This window comes from Carassius gibelio, chromosome A13 (genome assembly GCF_023724105.1).
Source record: "Carassius gibelio isolate Cgi1373 ecotype wild population from Czech Republic chromosome A13, carGib1.2-hapl.c, whole genome shotgun sequence".
In the NCBI taxonomy this organism is placed as follows: Eukaryota; Metazoa; Chordata; class Actinopteri; order Cypriniformes; family Cyprinidae; genus Carassius; species Carassius gibelio.
Window position 1 is genome coordinate 1,907,211 of NC_068383.1, and position 15,591 is coordinate 1,922,801.

The 15,591-nt window shown below is 34.8% G+C and overlaps 1 protein-coding gene across 3 annotated transcripts in view; it reads left to right on the forward strand.

Moving 5' to 3' along the window:
* LOC128025850 (myopalladin-like) overlaps window positions 1-15,591 on the forward strand; it is a 31,280-nt gene that overhangs the window by 12,310 nt on the left and 3,379 nt on the right. For 2 of the 3 annotated variants that reach the window (XM_052612405.1, XM_052612406.1), the window contains exons 5-20: window positions 30-399; window positions 489-563; window positions 1,194-1,335; window positions 1,517-1,540; window positions 1,638-1,754; window positions 1,900-2,701; window positions 2,814-4,250; window positions 5,221-5,362; window positions 6,495-6,572; window positions 9,531-9,752; window positions 10,161-10,310; window positions 10,390-10,466; window positions 11,349-11,475; window positions 13,136-13,343; window positions 15,004-15,169; window positions 15,244-15,377. In XM_052612405.1, the coding sequence (XP_052468365.1) occupies window positions 30-399; window positions 489-563; window positions 1,194-1,335; window positions 1,517-1,540; window positions 1,638-1,754; window positions 1,900-2,701; window positions 2,814-4,250; window positions 5,221-5,362; window positions 6,495-6,572; window positions 9,531-9,752; window positions 10,161-10,310; window positions 10,390-10,466; window positions 11,349-11,475; window positions 13,136-13,343; window positions 15,004-15,169; window positions 15,244-15,377 (4,271 nt within the window). The remainder of the gene's footprint in view (window positions 1-29; window positions 400-488; window positions 564-1,193; window positions 1,336-1,516; window positions 1,541-1,637; window positions 1,755-1,899; window positions 2,702-2,813; window positions 4,251-5,220; window positions 5,363-6,494; window positions 6,573-9,530; window positions 9,753-10,160; window positions 10,311-10,389; window positions 10,467-11,348; window positions 11,476-13,135; window positions 13,344-15,003; window positions 15,170-15,243; window positions 15,378-15,591) is intronic. The other variant, XM_052612407.1, reaches the window with a different exon arrangement.

A 15,591-nucleotide genomic window follows, 5' to 3' on the forward strand; every position in this document is an offset into this window, starting at 1 on the left:
AACACATTCACAATTTTTGTTTTTGTCAGACTTCATAAAAGAACTTCTCATCCCAAGCCTGCTGTGGTCTTGGTAGAACCCATCACATCTGCTGAAGAACCAACACCAACTATAACAAACACCTGCGCTGAAGCACGAACACCTTCTGATGCAGAAGCAGTGCCATTCACTGAGCTGATTGATAACCCAACCACTAAGCAGGAAGATACAGAACTTCTGAGTTTCAGTTCTGAAATACCTGTACTAGAACCAACCGTACCTTTATTAGAACCTCCAGCACCAATATCTGAGGTGGATTCCACTCCACCTGTTACTTCACTGACCATTGCACCACCATCACCTCCATCCAGCCAAAGTGTCTCTGATATACTGCTAACATCTCACCAGAGCAATCCTGAAGTACAGAAACACACCAAATCCTCAGTTTTGATTATTCCCACTAATGGAAGTTTTGTTTTTTTACATTCCATGTGTTTTTTCCCTTCTAGAATCTAAATGGCACCAGTGGTTATCTTCAAAGCTTTGATGTAAGGCCCATAATGGCAGCTCCTGTTTTTACAAAGGTAATGCAAACACGGCTTGTAATTCTAAATCTTGTAAGACATTGAGTGTCAATGACATACAGTATAAAAAAATGCTTGAGGAACAGTATTTTGACATGTTTCAACTTTTGCATGCATTTCTGCCCAAATCCAAAGAGCTAAAACCTTAGCATACAATTAGCTTTTTTTGCATGGCAGGCAGTAAAACATGCAAATCCAGTGCAAGCTTTGTCTAGAAATATAGAAACTTGGTAGTGACCCTGTTTGACCAGTAAGAAACCGCCTAGCAAACTCTTCCAAAAATGGTACGGATATAGCAGCTTGTCACTGGGTTGATACCCTCAAAGGGAAACAATTGTACCTAACGGATGCATGCTAGTACCATAAAAGAACATACTACTTACTACTTGTAGGGTACATATTACTACTACAGGATACTAATACCATTTAGGGGTAAATAAGGTAAAAAAAGATGTCCGTTTGAGGGCATTGCCCCAGTGACAAGCTGCTGTACCTCTAAAGGTATAATTTTGTGTGACAGTCTATAGAGTAGAAATGGCCTGGAATCCAGAAATTCTCATGGCAGTAGTTATAATTTTTACTTGTTTCCCATTCCATTGTCATTGGACACCTTTGTCTCTTTTGGTGCAGACCCTCCAGGATGTCCTGGCTGTAGAGAGTCAGTTGGTAGTTCTGGAGTGCAGAGTCAAAGGTATTCCCTCCCCTAAAGTGGACTGGTACCGGGAAGGAACACTTATTGAAGATTCTCCAGACTTCAGGATCCTCCAGAAGAGTATGTATCATTTCAGTGCTCAATGCATTTAGATATGTGGTGGGATCCATCCTTGAAAACTCCACCTCTACTGCTGAAAATGTTTCAGTTTGTAACTTGAAAGAAGAATTTTCAGTGTTTGACTTTTTCTTCTTAAAATATGTTATCTGACAATCCACACATTCTGCTTTTTTCACGCCAGAACCAAGATCCATGGCTGAATCTGGTAGGTGGATTTGATTCCCACTGCTTTGTCAAGGTAATTATTTAATGATATTAACCACCTAAAAGTGCATCACTTCTCTGTTTGGTGTGGACATCAGAGGAGATATGTACTTTAGTTATTGCGGAGGTCTTTCCAGAGGATTCCGGAACATTTACATGTACAGCCAGCAATAAATATGGCACAATTTCCAGTACTGCAGCATTGAGAGTAAAAGGTAATTTTGTTTTTAATATCATTGAATCTATTATTGGATTAGCTTCGCTTAAGACTTCTTAAACTCTTTAAGTTCATAATTAAATAAAACTGTATACATCACATCTCAAGACTAATTGTGAACAATATTTTGTCTATATCAATAGGAAAGAATAATAACAACACCAACCTTAAAACAACAAGCACTTTAACAGTGGAATCCTCCCTCCAGAAGGTTTTGGGCTCAGAACTGATATCAGCAACTTTAAAGGGTAAGCCAGATGTTCCTCTGGTAAACAACAAGCTTCACTCAAGTACAATTTGCCTTGAACCATTGAACTCTGGATTTAAGCATTCAGACCTTCAGGATTCTGGAATGCTTCGCTCAGATTCCCTAAATCCTAGTACCCTTCGCCACAACCTCACCACTAGCCTTCCCAGTCTAAACCCTCTCTGCATTGGAAAATACACCACAGAAACCTTCAGGACTAGTTTACCTCAGCTAGACCCTCTCAGCTTCAGTTCTTCTTCACTGAATGCAGACTCAAACCATAAGCCCCTTAGCTCTAGCACAACACACTTTGATTCAGGAGGGTCTGGTTTTAAACCTTCCATAGAAGAGACCCAAAGTCCATCAAACGGATCAGCATCTGGCATCACTATGAGCTCCGATGCCTGGGTTGAACCATCGCCATATTGCTCAAAATCTACCCCCAACCCTTCTGTTACTAGTCTCCAACCAGTAAACTCCAGTAACCATCAAGAGCGAGCCCCTGTTAAACCCCTACCAGATCCCCCAACTTCTTGCCTCAAGACAAGACCTGAGGGTGTGTTAGGGAATCACAATGAATCCCGCTCTAGTTCTCGAGTTGGCCTCCGTGTAACCTTTAAACTCCCGGAGGATGAAGAAGAAGAAGAGGAAGGAATGTCATCCAAAGAGCCACCACCAGTGTTGACTAAACCAAAATTGTAAGTAACAACCTAAGAGTAGTGCAAGACAACTTGAGAGTAAAATTACATTTAGGACCTTCTGAAGTAGATCCAACATGTTTTTTTTCCTCCTTTTTTTGTCTTATCTTAGAGACCCAGTGCAACTTCAGTTCCTCCACAACCAGGTGCTTTTGGAACAGCAGCAAGAATATGTTTCCCCAAGCCAAGATTCACCACATTTAGATGGAACAAGTTATGAGTCAACACCTGTCAAGCCAACTCAACCTCCAGCAAATACTGTGCCATCACCATCCCAACCACCTCCTCTTGTAATGAACTCTGCTCCAATTCCAATGCCGATCCTTGATTCTCTCCCTCTACTTCCTGCAACACCTTCTCCCCTTTTAAAAACTGTACCTGTATCCCAACTGAGCATGCCTTTAACCAATCCCATGCCCTTGGCCCAAGGTACTCCCTCAACCACAACCTTAAACAACCACCCTCCAATACTTCAACCAAATCTGATTCCTACTACTTTAAGTACTTTTCCACCAGGTCTGGTTCCCTCTACCCTACTAACCCCAACGAATGTGATGCACACTCTTCCTCAGCTGAATATGGGGCCAATATCACCCAATATGGCTCCAGTCCCCCCTATGCCAAGTGTGATACCAACAATCCCAATAACTCAGGCCGGAGGAGCTCTCAACATGCCTATCCCTCCAAATATGGCACCTTCTGCACCTTTTTCTCAACTTATCATGGCTCCAACAACCCAACCACCTAACCATGTGGCCAACATGCCACCCATTACTCCTTCCACTCATATTTCACAAATAAACATGAACCCAACCTTGCAGATGAACTCCGTTCCCATTGGTGACACGAGTGTTGCCAGAACACAGGCATCGATGATACCTGATGCATTAGCATTGAGCAACACTGCACCAAAGATAAACACCACCTCAAAATCTAATCCCAGCATTGCTCCACAGGACACATATTCTCAAACTGTGTCTTCTCCCTCATTGAGTAAAATCACCTCACCTCATCTGGTGAGAAATCAACCTGCACCCATAACGAGTCCAATGTCTCCACCTCCGTTGCACGACACTCAGCCCCCACATCCTGGGATTATTCCAGTCTCCACCCAAAGCTTCAGCTACACAAGGCCAAAGGAATTCATCGCTGCCCAGATGATTGCTCCTATCAGGAGTCCTTCCCCCACCGAGTCTCCTGTTCCAATGCTCCAAGAGTTAGCTGCACAGATATTCCCAAAGTCGACACGGGAGCTCATGTCGCCCGTCAACCAGTTATCTCCATCCCCAAAAAAGTTCCCAACAAGAGTTCTGGAGTGTCCAAGCAGCCCACCATATGTGTCCTCACCACCTCTAGTGCCTCCTGCTCTGGGGAATTCAGTGTTTTCTTTTAGACCTCAGTCACCCCTACAAGCTTCTTCACCAACGTCTAGCAGCTCCACCCCTAGCCCCATCCAAAATCCAGTGGCCTTCCTTAGTTCAGTCCTTCCTTCACTTCCAACATCTCCTCCGACCAATGCCATGGGGTTGCCTAAGAGGGCCCCACCTGGGTAAGCGAACACAAAACATTTGATCATAACAGAGGTTTTCAACCTTTCAAGGTATGCCAAAGTAGATTGGAAATAAACTTTACAGAACACTTGGTCCCCAGGAGCAGGGTTTAAGACTTCTGCCTTGTAATATTGTAATATTATAAAATGAATCGAAGGTCACACTTTCTCTTAATGGGATAGTTCACCCCCAAAAAAAATACCCCATGATTTACTCAGCCTCAAGGCATCCTAGGTATGTATGACCAATCCAATAAGAGTTATATTAAAACATGTCTTGGCTCTTCCAAGCTTTATAATAGCAGTGAATGGGTGTTATTTTTCAGTAGTCCACATAGTCCCCCACCACCAGAGCCAAGTGGGACATTTTTTATGATGGACTTGATTGCACTTTATTGGACTTCTTTTGGAAAATTGAAGCCAGGACATTTTTTATATAACTCCGATTGGATTCGTCTGAAAGAAGAAGGTCATATACACCTAGGATGCCTTGAGGGTGGGTACATCATGGGGTTATTTTCATTTTTGGGTGAACTATCCCTAGGGTGAACTATTTTTGGGTGAACTATAACTTTAAAGGTTTTAAAACTTAAATTGATTCATCGTTTACTTGCCCTCATTTTCCAAATCCTTACGAATTTCTTCTGTGTATCTTTTCAATACAACAAATGTGAGTTGAGAACTGGGGCTCACTGAATTTCAGAAAGGATGCAGTACCATAAAGTACCCTAAAAGTGGTCTATATGATTTGTGCACTATATTCCAGATAGCTGAAGCCTAATCTAATGATAGCACTCCAATGGGCTTTTAATCATTGTGACTAGACAAAGCTGACTAGTTGAGCTAAATAATGACACTGTGGTCTTTTTAGAGTTGTCTTACAGTATAATTTCTATGTATCTCATATTTGAAGATGTATTTGTATCCTATTTTATTGGCTTACTTCAGTCTTTTGCTACTCCATGTGCAGGCCTCAAGGTGCACTGAAGAAGAATCAGAGAAGTTCCAGACTCATGTCTGATGACGACATCCGCGGGAGCAAGGAAGCGCTTTTACAAGATATTGAGAAGAAGTTGCGATTTAAAGATGAACATCTTCATTTTGGGCTGCAGGTAGATGGTGTCATAAAAACTAGAGATGTAAAGGGGTTTTGTTCCACCAGTGTATAGGACAAATAGTAGGCAGTGCTTTTCCACGACTGATAGATATAGAATCGCTCATCTTCTGTTGTTCACTGAGTTATGGGTTCTTTATGTGAGACACTATAATCGAGGGTTTAATCATGGCTTGTAATAGTTAAGAGATGGAGAAGGAATAGGGAAGAAAATTATCCCCCTAAATAACATTTTCTAAGTACCACAGCTATACTCTAAAATGAATACATGCTACCCATTATGACTTCATAATTATATCACCAGAAACGTATTTTTAATAAGCTTTTACGCTTCTTTTTGTTTTTGAAACCGAATCTAACTCTTGGTTGGCTTGCACCAAATGTGAAAATGTATGAAAGAAATACAAACTTTTTGTTGTTGAAAAATTATGCCATGTGAGAATTACAGACGGGTTTATTAATAGATAATATTATAATTATCTATACAGATTTGTAATTCCTTCATGACACCATATTTAATTTTTTATCATTTTGATATATCGCTGTACTGTGCATGGCATTTGTGAAGTAAAATTCACATGCATGCTTGCAATTTTTCCTACTTTTGAATAATTTTTGCTTTTGCAATATGCATTTATATTTGTACTTTATATCATAGTCCTATAAATATTTAGATGTTCTGCAAGGGTATTTATAACGTGGACTTAAATTAAATCTATATTTAAAGTCAACATGAAATCCAAACCTACCTCTTTTCTCATTAAATATCCTGTTTCACATCAGTTTCATGTTGATTTTAAATGTCAGCGTACTTGTTTGAGGGCTTCATTAAATGTAACACTTTCAATATTGACTGTCATTTATAAATGAAAACCTTTTGTTTTCATTTCTGTTTGTGGTCTGTATATCTCGATGCATTATATAGTGGCTTTGCATCCCATTTAAGAATCTGTTTCACATTATAACATGTGTCAAATGTGCATCCGCATCATGCATCGTATTAACACTGTACACACTTGAGTGTTTCCTGTCTGAGTAACACTATAAAAAAGACTATTTCTCACACATTTGTATTGATGTGTGACTAGTGTCTGTGTTTACATCACCGTCATTCATCCTGTCCTCCATAGAAGCCGAATTATTGGGGGGAAGTGAGCCGCCCGCTCGGACCAAACATTCCCACCGCAACTGTCATTAACTATGACGAGGTACAAGGAATTTTCTCCATTGCAAGCACTGCTTGGTTCTGAAGTGCATTAGTTTCATTACATAAGAATCAATTTTGATTTAAACCAGAAGCAAGATGAGCTCATTTAAAGCTGTGGCTTTTCTCCACTAATGAAACTGCATGAATAATAACTCTGTTTAGAGGAAGATGCTGTAAATTTCATTTGTAACACGAGGGCTTGTTAACGCAATGCTCTACCACTTGAGCTATAAGAACACTAAGGTTACATTTGTTAAAATTAGTTACAATGTGTAAAACATGAGCTAACAATAAAAAATACTCAATATATTATTTCAATTTATCTTTTTATTGACTAACTTTATTTTTATGAACTAATGTTTCATAAATTAGATTAATATAGAAAGATATTTAAGTTTTTTTTTTTTACTTTTTTATTATAATTTTTTAAAAACAATGAAATATAATTAAAAAAATTATAATTAAAAAAAGTCAAAAAAATTGACTATTGATATTATATTTATTTTGAATTGTAATTATATTTTTAGTAATTTTTTATATTATTTTTTAAATTATATTTTATTAAAATAATTTTTTTATTTTTGTATTATATTAAGTAATTCATAATTAAGAGTGATAAATAATATAACAAATTGTTAGTTAGTTAATGCATTAACTAATGTTAACCAATGAGACCATATTGTAAAGTGTTACTGTTATGTAAAATTAATTGTTTCAATGTTTAAGCCATAATGACTATAAAATCTGCCAATTTTAACATTAAAACCTTTTTTTAAATGTAAATCATAACTAATACTCTAACTACTGTAGAAGTCTGTCACAAAAGATTATGCATGAGCAGCTTTAGTTTAATTTAATGCTACACGTTACATACTAACTAAATGAGAATATAGAAATGGATATCAATGGATATCTCACGCAGAAGCAATAATGACATGAGCACCACATCTGCAGTTTGTTTTCAATGCAAACACAGTTCAGTTCAGTGTCAGTGAGAATGAAATGTGAATGCAATGGGAATCTGTGAGTAAACATGATCGCTGGTCTGGAGAGACTAGACAGAGATAGGAATGGACAGGGCTCTTCTGTCTTATAAATAGAGGTGACTGCATTCAGACATGTTGGCAGACATTCAGAACTGAAGGCGAGCTGTTACCAGACAGGCCTCTTGAGATATAATCGGCACTTTTAAAATGGGAAGGTGTTTTAAAGGAGTCATATCATAGCTATTGAGTAACATGATATTTATTTGTATTTACTTTATTTATTTGACCATTTTTCATCCTCACTATAACCCCCAGAACATATGCATGTCTGTTTCCGCCACGGAAGAAAAACATAAAAGAAAACACAAAAGATATTTTTCTTCTTCTTGCAATTCTGAGTTTAAATCTCACAATTCTGAGTTTTTTTCTCAGAATTCTTGAGTATAAATTTTTTCTCTGTAATTCTGAGTTAAAATCTGACAAATCTGACTTTATTTTCAGCTGAAGTCTGTACTTAAATCTTGCAATTCTGCTTTATATGTTTTTGCCATCAGATAAAAAAATGCAAAATGGGATTTAGCAATCTCAGTTTACATCTCTGCAAATTTATATTTAGCAATTTTGACTTTTTATCTTACAATTCTAAATTTAAATCTCACAAATATTTTTTTTTCTCTTTGAATTATTAGTTGAAATCACACAATTCTTAGGTTTTTTTTCTTGGAGTCCTGTGTTTAAATCTCATGATTCAGAATGATTATAAATTATTTATTTATTTTTAAATTCTGAGTTTAAATCTCATGATTCAGAATTATTATTATTTAAAAAAAATTTAAATCTGAGTTTGAATCTCACAATTTTTTTAATTTTTTTTTTATTGTGAGTGTAAATCTCAGTTCTGAGTTTTTTTTTCTTCTGAGTTTAAATCTCACAATTCTGGGTTTGTATTTTATTTTTGGGGGATTTCTGTGTTTAAATCTCACAATTCCGAGTTTTATTTATTTATTTATTTTATTTCTGTGTTTAAATCTCACAATTCTGAGTTTTATTTTTATTTTATTTTTATTTTTTTCTGTGTTAAAATCTCACAATTCTGAGTTTTTTTCTTTGTTTTTGTTTTTAAATTCTGAGTTTAAATCTCACGATTCAGATTTTTTTATATATATTTTTTTTCAATTATGAGTTTAAGTCTCACAATTCTGAGGTTTTTTTTGTGTCTGTTTAAATCTCACAATCCTGAGTTTGTGTGTGTGTGTGTGTGTGTGTTTAATCTCACAATTCGAGTTTTTTTTGGAATTCTGACTTTAAATCTCACAATTCTGAGTTTTGTGTGCGTGTGTGTGTGTGTGTGTGTGTGTTTGTATGTGTGTGTGTGTGTGTGTGTGTGTGTGTGTGTGTTTAAATCTAACAATTCTGAGGTTTTTTTTCGGAATTCTGAGTTTAAATCTCAATTCTGACTTTATTTTCCTCAGAAGCCTGTGCTTAAATCTTGCAATTCTGTTTTATTTGTTGAGACAAAAAAAATGCTAAATGGGACTTTTTATCTCGCAGTCTAAGTTTACATCTCTCAATTCTCACTTTTTCTCTAAGAATTGCAAGTTTCTACAAGAACAAGATGTTTAGGGACCATTTTTTCTTGAAATAATTCCGTCCACAAAGCCGTCTTCATATTGTGATTGGTTCACGTTGTCAGATGTGTCATGCAAACACAAGTTCACTCTGATGTGTTTAATAACCTGACCACTGATTAGCATCGGCATTCATCAGATATCATATTTGTTTGTTTGTTTATTGTTAATTTTAGACATAACTGTGATCAGTTTGATTGTTTAATTATGCGACTGTACTGGAAACTTTAACATTCGGGAAGCAACTGTGGGTATTGTTTTCTTTAATTTCTATCAAAGTATAAATGAGGCACATTCACAGATGATCTCAGTTAATAAGTTCAGTCGTAATGATGTGTTTTATAGGAATACAAGGTGTCGAGCTTCGAGCAGAGGCTACTGAGTGAGATCGAGTTTCGTTTGGAAAGAACTCCAGTGGAAGAGTCGGACGATGAAGTTCAACACGATGAAATTCCCTCGGGAAGATGCATCGCGCCCATCTTCGACAAGAAACTGAAGCACTTCAGAGCCGTGGAAGGGATTCCCGTCACATTCACCTGTAAAGTTGTTGGGATTCCAGTTCCTAAAGTGAGTTTTTGACAGCTTGTGATGTTACTGTAATGCATGCTCAGAATCAGAAATAACTCTTTTATTGTGTTCACTATCATTCAAGGTTCTGAGACTTTTCTTTTTTCTGTGTGTGTGTGTTTTGGAAATTAGTCTCTTGTGCTCACAGACGCTGCATTTATTTGCTCAGAAATACAATAAAAATAGTGAAATATTTAAACAATTCAAAATATATACTTTATACGTGATTATATGTTAAACTCTAATTTATTTCTGTGATGCTCTGCTGTATTTTCAGCATCATTCCTCCAGTCTTCAGTGTCACATGATCTTCAGAAATCAGAATAATGAAAAATCCCCGTTAGTGCTTGTGGATTAAATACTTCATTTCAATCTTCAAGCATTCAATCTTCTGTCCTTTTCACACAGGTTTACTGGTTTAAGGATGGAAAGCAGATTTTGAAGAGAAACGAGCACTATAAGAAGATCAGAGAGGGAGATGGGACGTGTTCATTACACATAGAAGCTGTCACGAGTGAAGATGACGGCAATTATACAGTCATGGCAGCGAATCCACAGGTAACATGAGGAGAAAATCATCAGGAATGACTGTGAATCCTAGTTTAAAAGACAGTCAAGCCTGATTTCATGTTCACAGGGAAGAATAAGCTGCTCTGGCCATTTGATCGTCCAAACAGGTCCTGTGAGAAACCGACCCGTGGTTCACTCGCAGAGGTGCTCAGTTTTCATACACACTAGTACAAAATCAGTGACTTAAGAAGTCTTTTCTGTTCATCAAGGCTGCTTTCATGTGATCAGAAACACAGAAAAATACTATAATCTTGCAAAATGTTATTACAACATAAAATAATGATTTCTACCGTAAAATACTTTCAAATATAATTTATTTATGTGATACAATGCTGAATTTTCTCCAGTCTTCAGTGTCACATGATCTTCAGAAATCATTCTAATATGCTGATTTGTTATTAGAATTAGAATTTTTGGAAACTGCAATAACTTTTTCAGGATTTTTGATGAATAATAAAAAAAAAAATTAATTAAATATTTTTTTAACAATATAAACTAGAATTCGAAAGTCTGGGGTCAGAGCATTTTTAATCTTTCTGTTTTTGAAAGAAATGAAAACGTTTATTCAGCAAGGATGCGTTAAATTGTTAAGAAGTGATCGCAAAGATTCATATTGTCACAAAATTAATATTTTAAATAAATCCTGTTCTTTTTAACTTTTTATTTCTCAAAGAATACTGAAAAAGTATCGCAGTTTCCCGAAAAAAAAAAATATATATTTGGCATAATTCTAATAATAAATCATCATATTATTCTGATTTCTGAAGATCATGTGACACTGAAGACTGGAGAGAAAAAATCAGCTTTGCATCACATAAATAAATTATATTTTAAAGGATTTTAAAATAGAAACCATTATTTTACATTGCATTAATATTATGCAAGAGTTGTTTTTTGATTAAATAAATGCAGCCTTGATGAGCAGAAGTCTGATACTGATCCCTAAATAAAGTAGTTTTCCAGCTTCAATGGCTGACAGAGAGACCCGTTTAATAGACTTGTATGTGTAATATTTCTGTTTCCCAGAGTCCGAGCGCGTGTACAGGAAGTGGAGGGCGAGCCGGCTCAAGAGCGCTTCTTCCGTCCGCACTTCCTGCAGGCTCCAGGAGACATGTCGGCTCACGAGGGACAGCTCTGTAGGTTAGACTGCAAGGTACTGCACATAATCCAGCTAGATGTGATCCCAACACACATCTGAGCACTTTATAATGTCTGAACATCGTTGCATCAGGAGTCCGAGCAGACTTAATAAACAACATCCCTTGACAAGACAAGTACACTTTACCATACTTTTAAAACAACTGCTTAAAGAAAATAGACCTACTTTAAACAATATACTGAACTGCAAACTGAATATAATGTTTTTGACTCTATTAGTTGCATTTAAATGAAAATGTTTTATATTGTACAATTATTTAAACTTAAGAAATTAGGACTTAAGTCTATCTTTTTCAAAATTAATGCATCTGACAAAGATAAACTCAAATATTCTTGTATGTCATGTATTTAAAACAATGATTGATTTACAACAGTGTTATTTTAGTATCATTACAGTTTTTGATCATATCAGTTTTTAGTTTAATATTTTCCATTTTAGTGATTTTTTAAGGATTTCTTTTGTCTATATAGTTTTATTAATTTGTATTATTGTTTAGTACGTTGTTAAAATTAATTAAAATAAGAAATAAAAAATAAATGTAAATAAAATAGCATTTTATATTTTATTTCAGTTTACATCCATTTCATTTCAAGCAAAAAAAAATTATTTACTTATTTTTTTTTATTTTTTTTTTAAATGGTTTTAATATTAGTTTTAATTTTCTGTAATAACACTCACAAAATATTTTAAAATAAAAAGTCTAATTTGACATACAATCTCACTTGGGTGCATTAAGAAACATGGTCTTTGTGTTTCCTTGTATCATTTAACCCTTGTGGTTTGTTGGGGACGTTTTCGTCCACTAGGGGGTAAAGTTGAGTCTTATTTTGGCCACAACTTTCTCTGTGTTTGAGCTAATGGAATGATTTTTGGTGACAAATCTTATTTTGACCCATATATTGGGAAAATGCTTTGAATTTGTTCAAAAACTCAACGGTACACTGTGGGCAAATTCACTACCCTTTCGAGTGGTTCGTGGATGAAAACATCCACTCAATTAAACTGCTGTAAAAATGTACCAGATAAATATTTTTTTCAATTTTTTTTGCATAACTCTATTAATCAACTTCAGTCCTGATCAAAACTACCAAATGTAAAAAAAAAAATCCAAGATTTTAACTTTTTAATTACCAAGTTCATAAATGATGTCACTGATTTGGGAAAAAAAACACTCAAAATTACATATTTTCAAAATAAAAAGTGATTGTGGACTGGATATTTTTTTACCTTTTATCACAGTCTTGGGCATGTCAAAGATTAGTAACAAAATTGGCTTTGATGCATTGTTAGTTTTTGTGCAGCATTAGATTTAAATTTTTTCTCCCTAATTAGTTGTTGGTGGCTGTTTTTGCCCCATTGACTTCCATTATAACGACATTTATTGATTGCAAAGCCATGACACCATATAATCATGCATTCTTAATTGTTTGTGGTTTTCCCTTTCCCTTTATCACACATGCATACTTCAAGAAGCCGACAGAAAGCAGGTTAAAGTGTTTACATGCCACACAAAATCAGAGACAAAAAACGACCTGTTACCAGTCGACATGGTTTAAGACCTTACTCAGAACCAAGAAAATGTTAATGAAGCATAAGAACGTGCATGTAGAGATAAATAAGATATGCATGGCCTGAACCCTCTTCTGCTGTTTAGGTGAGTGGGTTACCTCATCCTGAGATCATGTGGCTTCTCAACGGGAAGCCCATTTATCCAGACCTCACTCATCGAATGCTCGTGAGAGAAAACGGCATCCATTCTCTAGTTCTTGACCCTTTGACTCAAGCCGATGACGGGACGTACACCTGCATCGCCTCAAATAAAGCTGGACAGAGCTCATTCAGCCTCCAGCTCAAAGTCGTGGGTAAGAGCACAGTGTCTTCTTCACATTAACGTTCTGGAGAACCATAAAAGTGCTTTAGTTCATCACAAACATGACTCCATAGACGTGAGTCAGAATGATGTGATTGACATTTATAATTACCAAAATAAAGCGTTATCATCAGACGACTTTGGATATCATAGCCTATTAAAATTGTGCTTTGGTAAATCATAAAATAAAAAATAAAAACATGCTTTTTGTAAATCATATATATTACTTAGTTATGACATAAGTCAAGAATATGAGATAGAAATGTATCATTTTGACAAATAATTTGGAAAATTGCAAGTCATCATGAGATGAAAAGTCATAATTATTAACAATAAAAATGACTGTCTTTATGAATTAGTATATCAGGCTAAGATGTGCTTTGGTAAATCATAAAATAAAAATCATAAAGTAAAAATAACGTGGTTTGGTAAATCGTTTTTATGAGTTAGAATGTCATATGTATGACATAATTCATAATTATTATGATATAGAAAATTTATAATTTTGACAAAAAAAAGTCATAATGAGATGAAAAGTCATACATATGACAACATGAAAAATGACTTTGTATATCATAATTGAACTTATTATGATGACTTTATTTCATTATATTGACTTTTTACCTTTTTGTTTTTTACTTATAATTTTATACAGTTTCATTTTTTTCACTTACAGTTTTTACTTTCTAACAATTATGACTATTATGGATATTAATATGTTTGCTTTACTTTTTAATTCCACAATTATGCAAATATAAGACTTGTCTCTTAAATTCTAATTATTAATTATAATTTTTTTTCAACTTTTTGTCATAATTTCTACTCATGTCATAACTTATCTCATTAGACTGAATATTTTTAGATTATTCTATATTATTCTAATAATTAAACATAAAACATTAAATTTTACTAATACATCATACTCCGTCTTAAACTATTTTAAAAGTGTTTTTTTATTATTATTTTAGAATTATTTTATATTATTGTATTTTAGATTATTATATTATTTTTATATTATTCTAATAATTAAACATTAAGACATTATAAACATTTAAACTATTTTGGATATGAGTATTTTTATGCCAATATAAGACTATAAATTCTAATTTTCTATCTAATAATTATGACTTTACATGCAGTTATTTTGAATTAACTCATAATTATTTTAACTTTTTGTCAATTTCTACTTATGTCATGACTTATCTCATGAGAATGAATAATTATGTCAGAATTATAATGTATCTCAATGCTTTATCAAATAATCATGACTTTTTATGTCATAATTTTGACTTAACTCATAATTATTAATTAATTTTCTACTTTTTGTACTTATCTCATGAGACAGAATATTTCTAACTTATTATGTTATAATTTTGTCTTGTTGTAATTTACATTTACGTCGTAATTATAGTGTATCTCAATAATAATCATGACTTTTTATGTCATAATTTTGACTTGATTTATTCATTAAATCACAGGTGCGAGTCATAAACTCAGAATAGTGAGATTCAAACTCGTGATTGTAAGAAAATCGTATTTTTTTGTTTCTCAGAATTGGACTTTGCATCTCACAGGTCTGAGAAAAGAAGCCAGATTTGCAGGTTTATGTCTTATATGATAACAGAAATATTGAACCCTCTGTTTCTCTGCAGAGAAAGCGCTGAAGCAGGCGCCTGGTTTTGTGGAGAAGCTGCAGAACACAGGCGTCGCTGAGGGCTCCTCGGTGCGTCTGGAGTGCAGAGTCGTGGGGATGCCACAGCCGCTCATCTACTGGAAGAAAGACAACGACACCATCTCTCACTCTGTGGACCGAGTCAGGTGAGATCATCAACACTGGGACACTTTATATCATGCATTTATGAAGTTCACATTCTGTGTCTCTGTCATCCCAGCATGCATCAGGACACCACAGGTTATGTTTGTCTAATGATTCAACCGACCAGGAAGGAAGATGCTGGCTGGTACACCGTCTCTGCGAAGAACGAGGCAGGGATTGTATCATGTACAGCCAGACTAGACATATACGGTGAGTCAGTCATAATTAATTAATATTTCAGCACTATAAATCATTAACCTTAACTAGCTGGTGAGAAATTTAAAGAGAGCTAAATTAAACTCCATCTAAAACTATTTTAAAAGTGTTTTATTTTTCAATTATTTTTATATTATTGTATTTTATATTTTTTTATATTATTCTAATAATTAACATAAAACATTAAATTAAACTAGTATATCATACT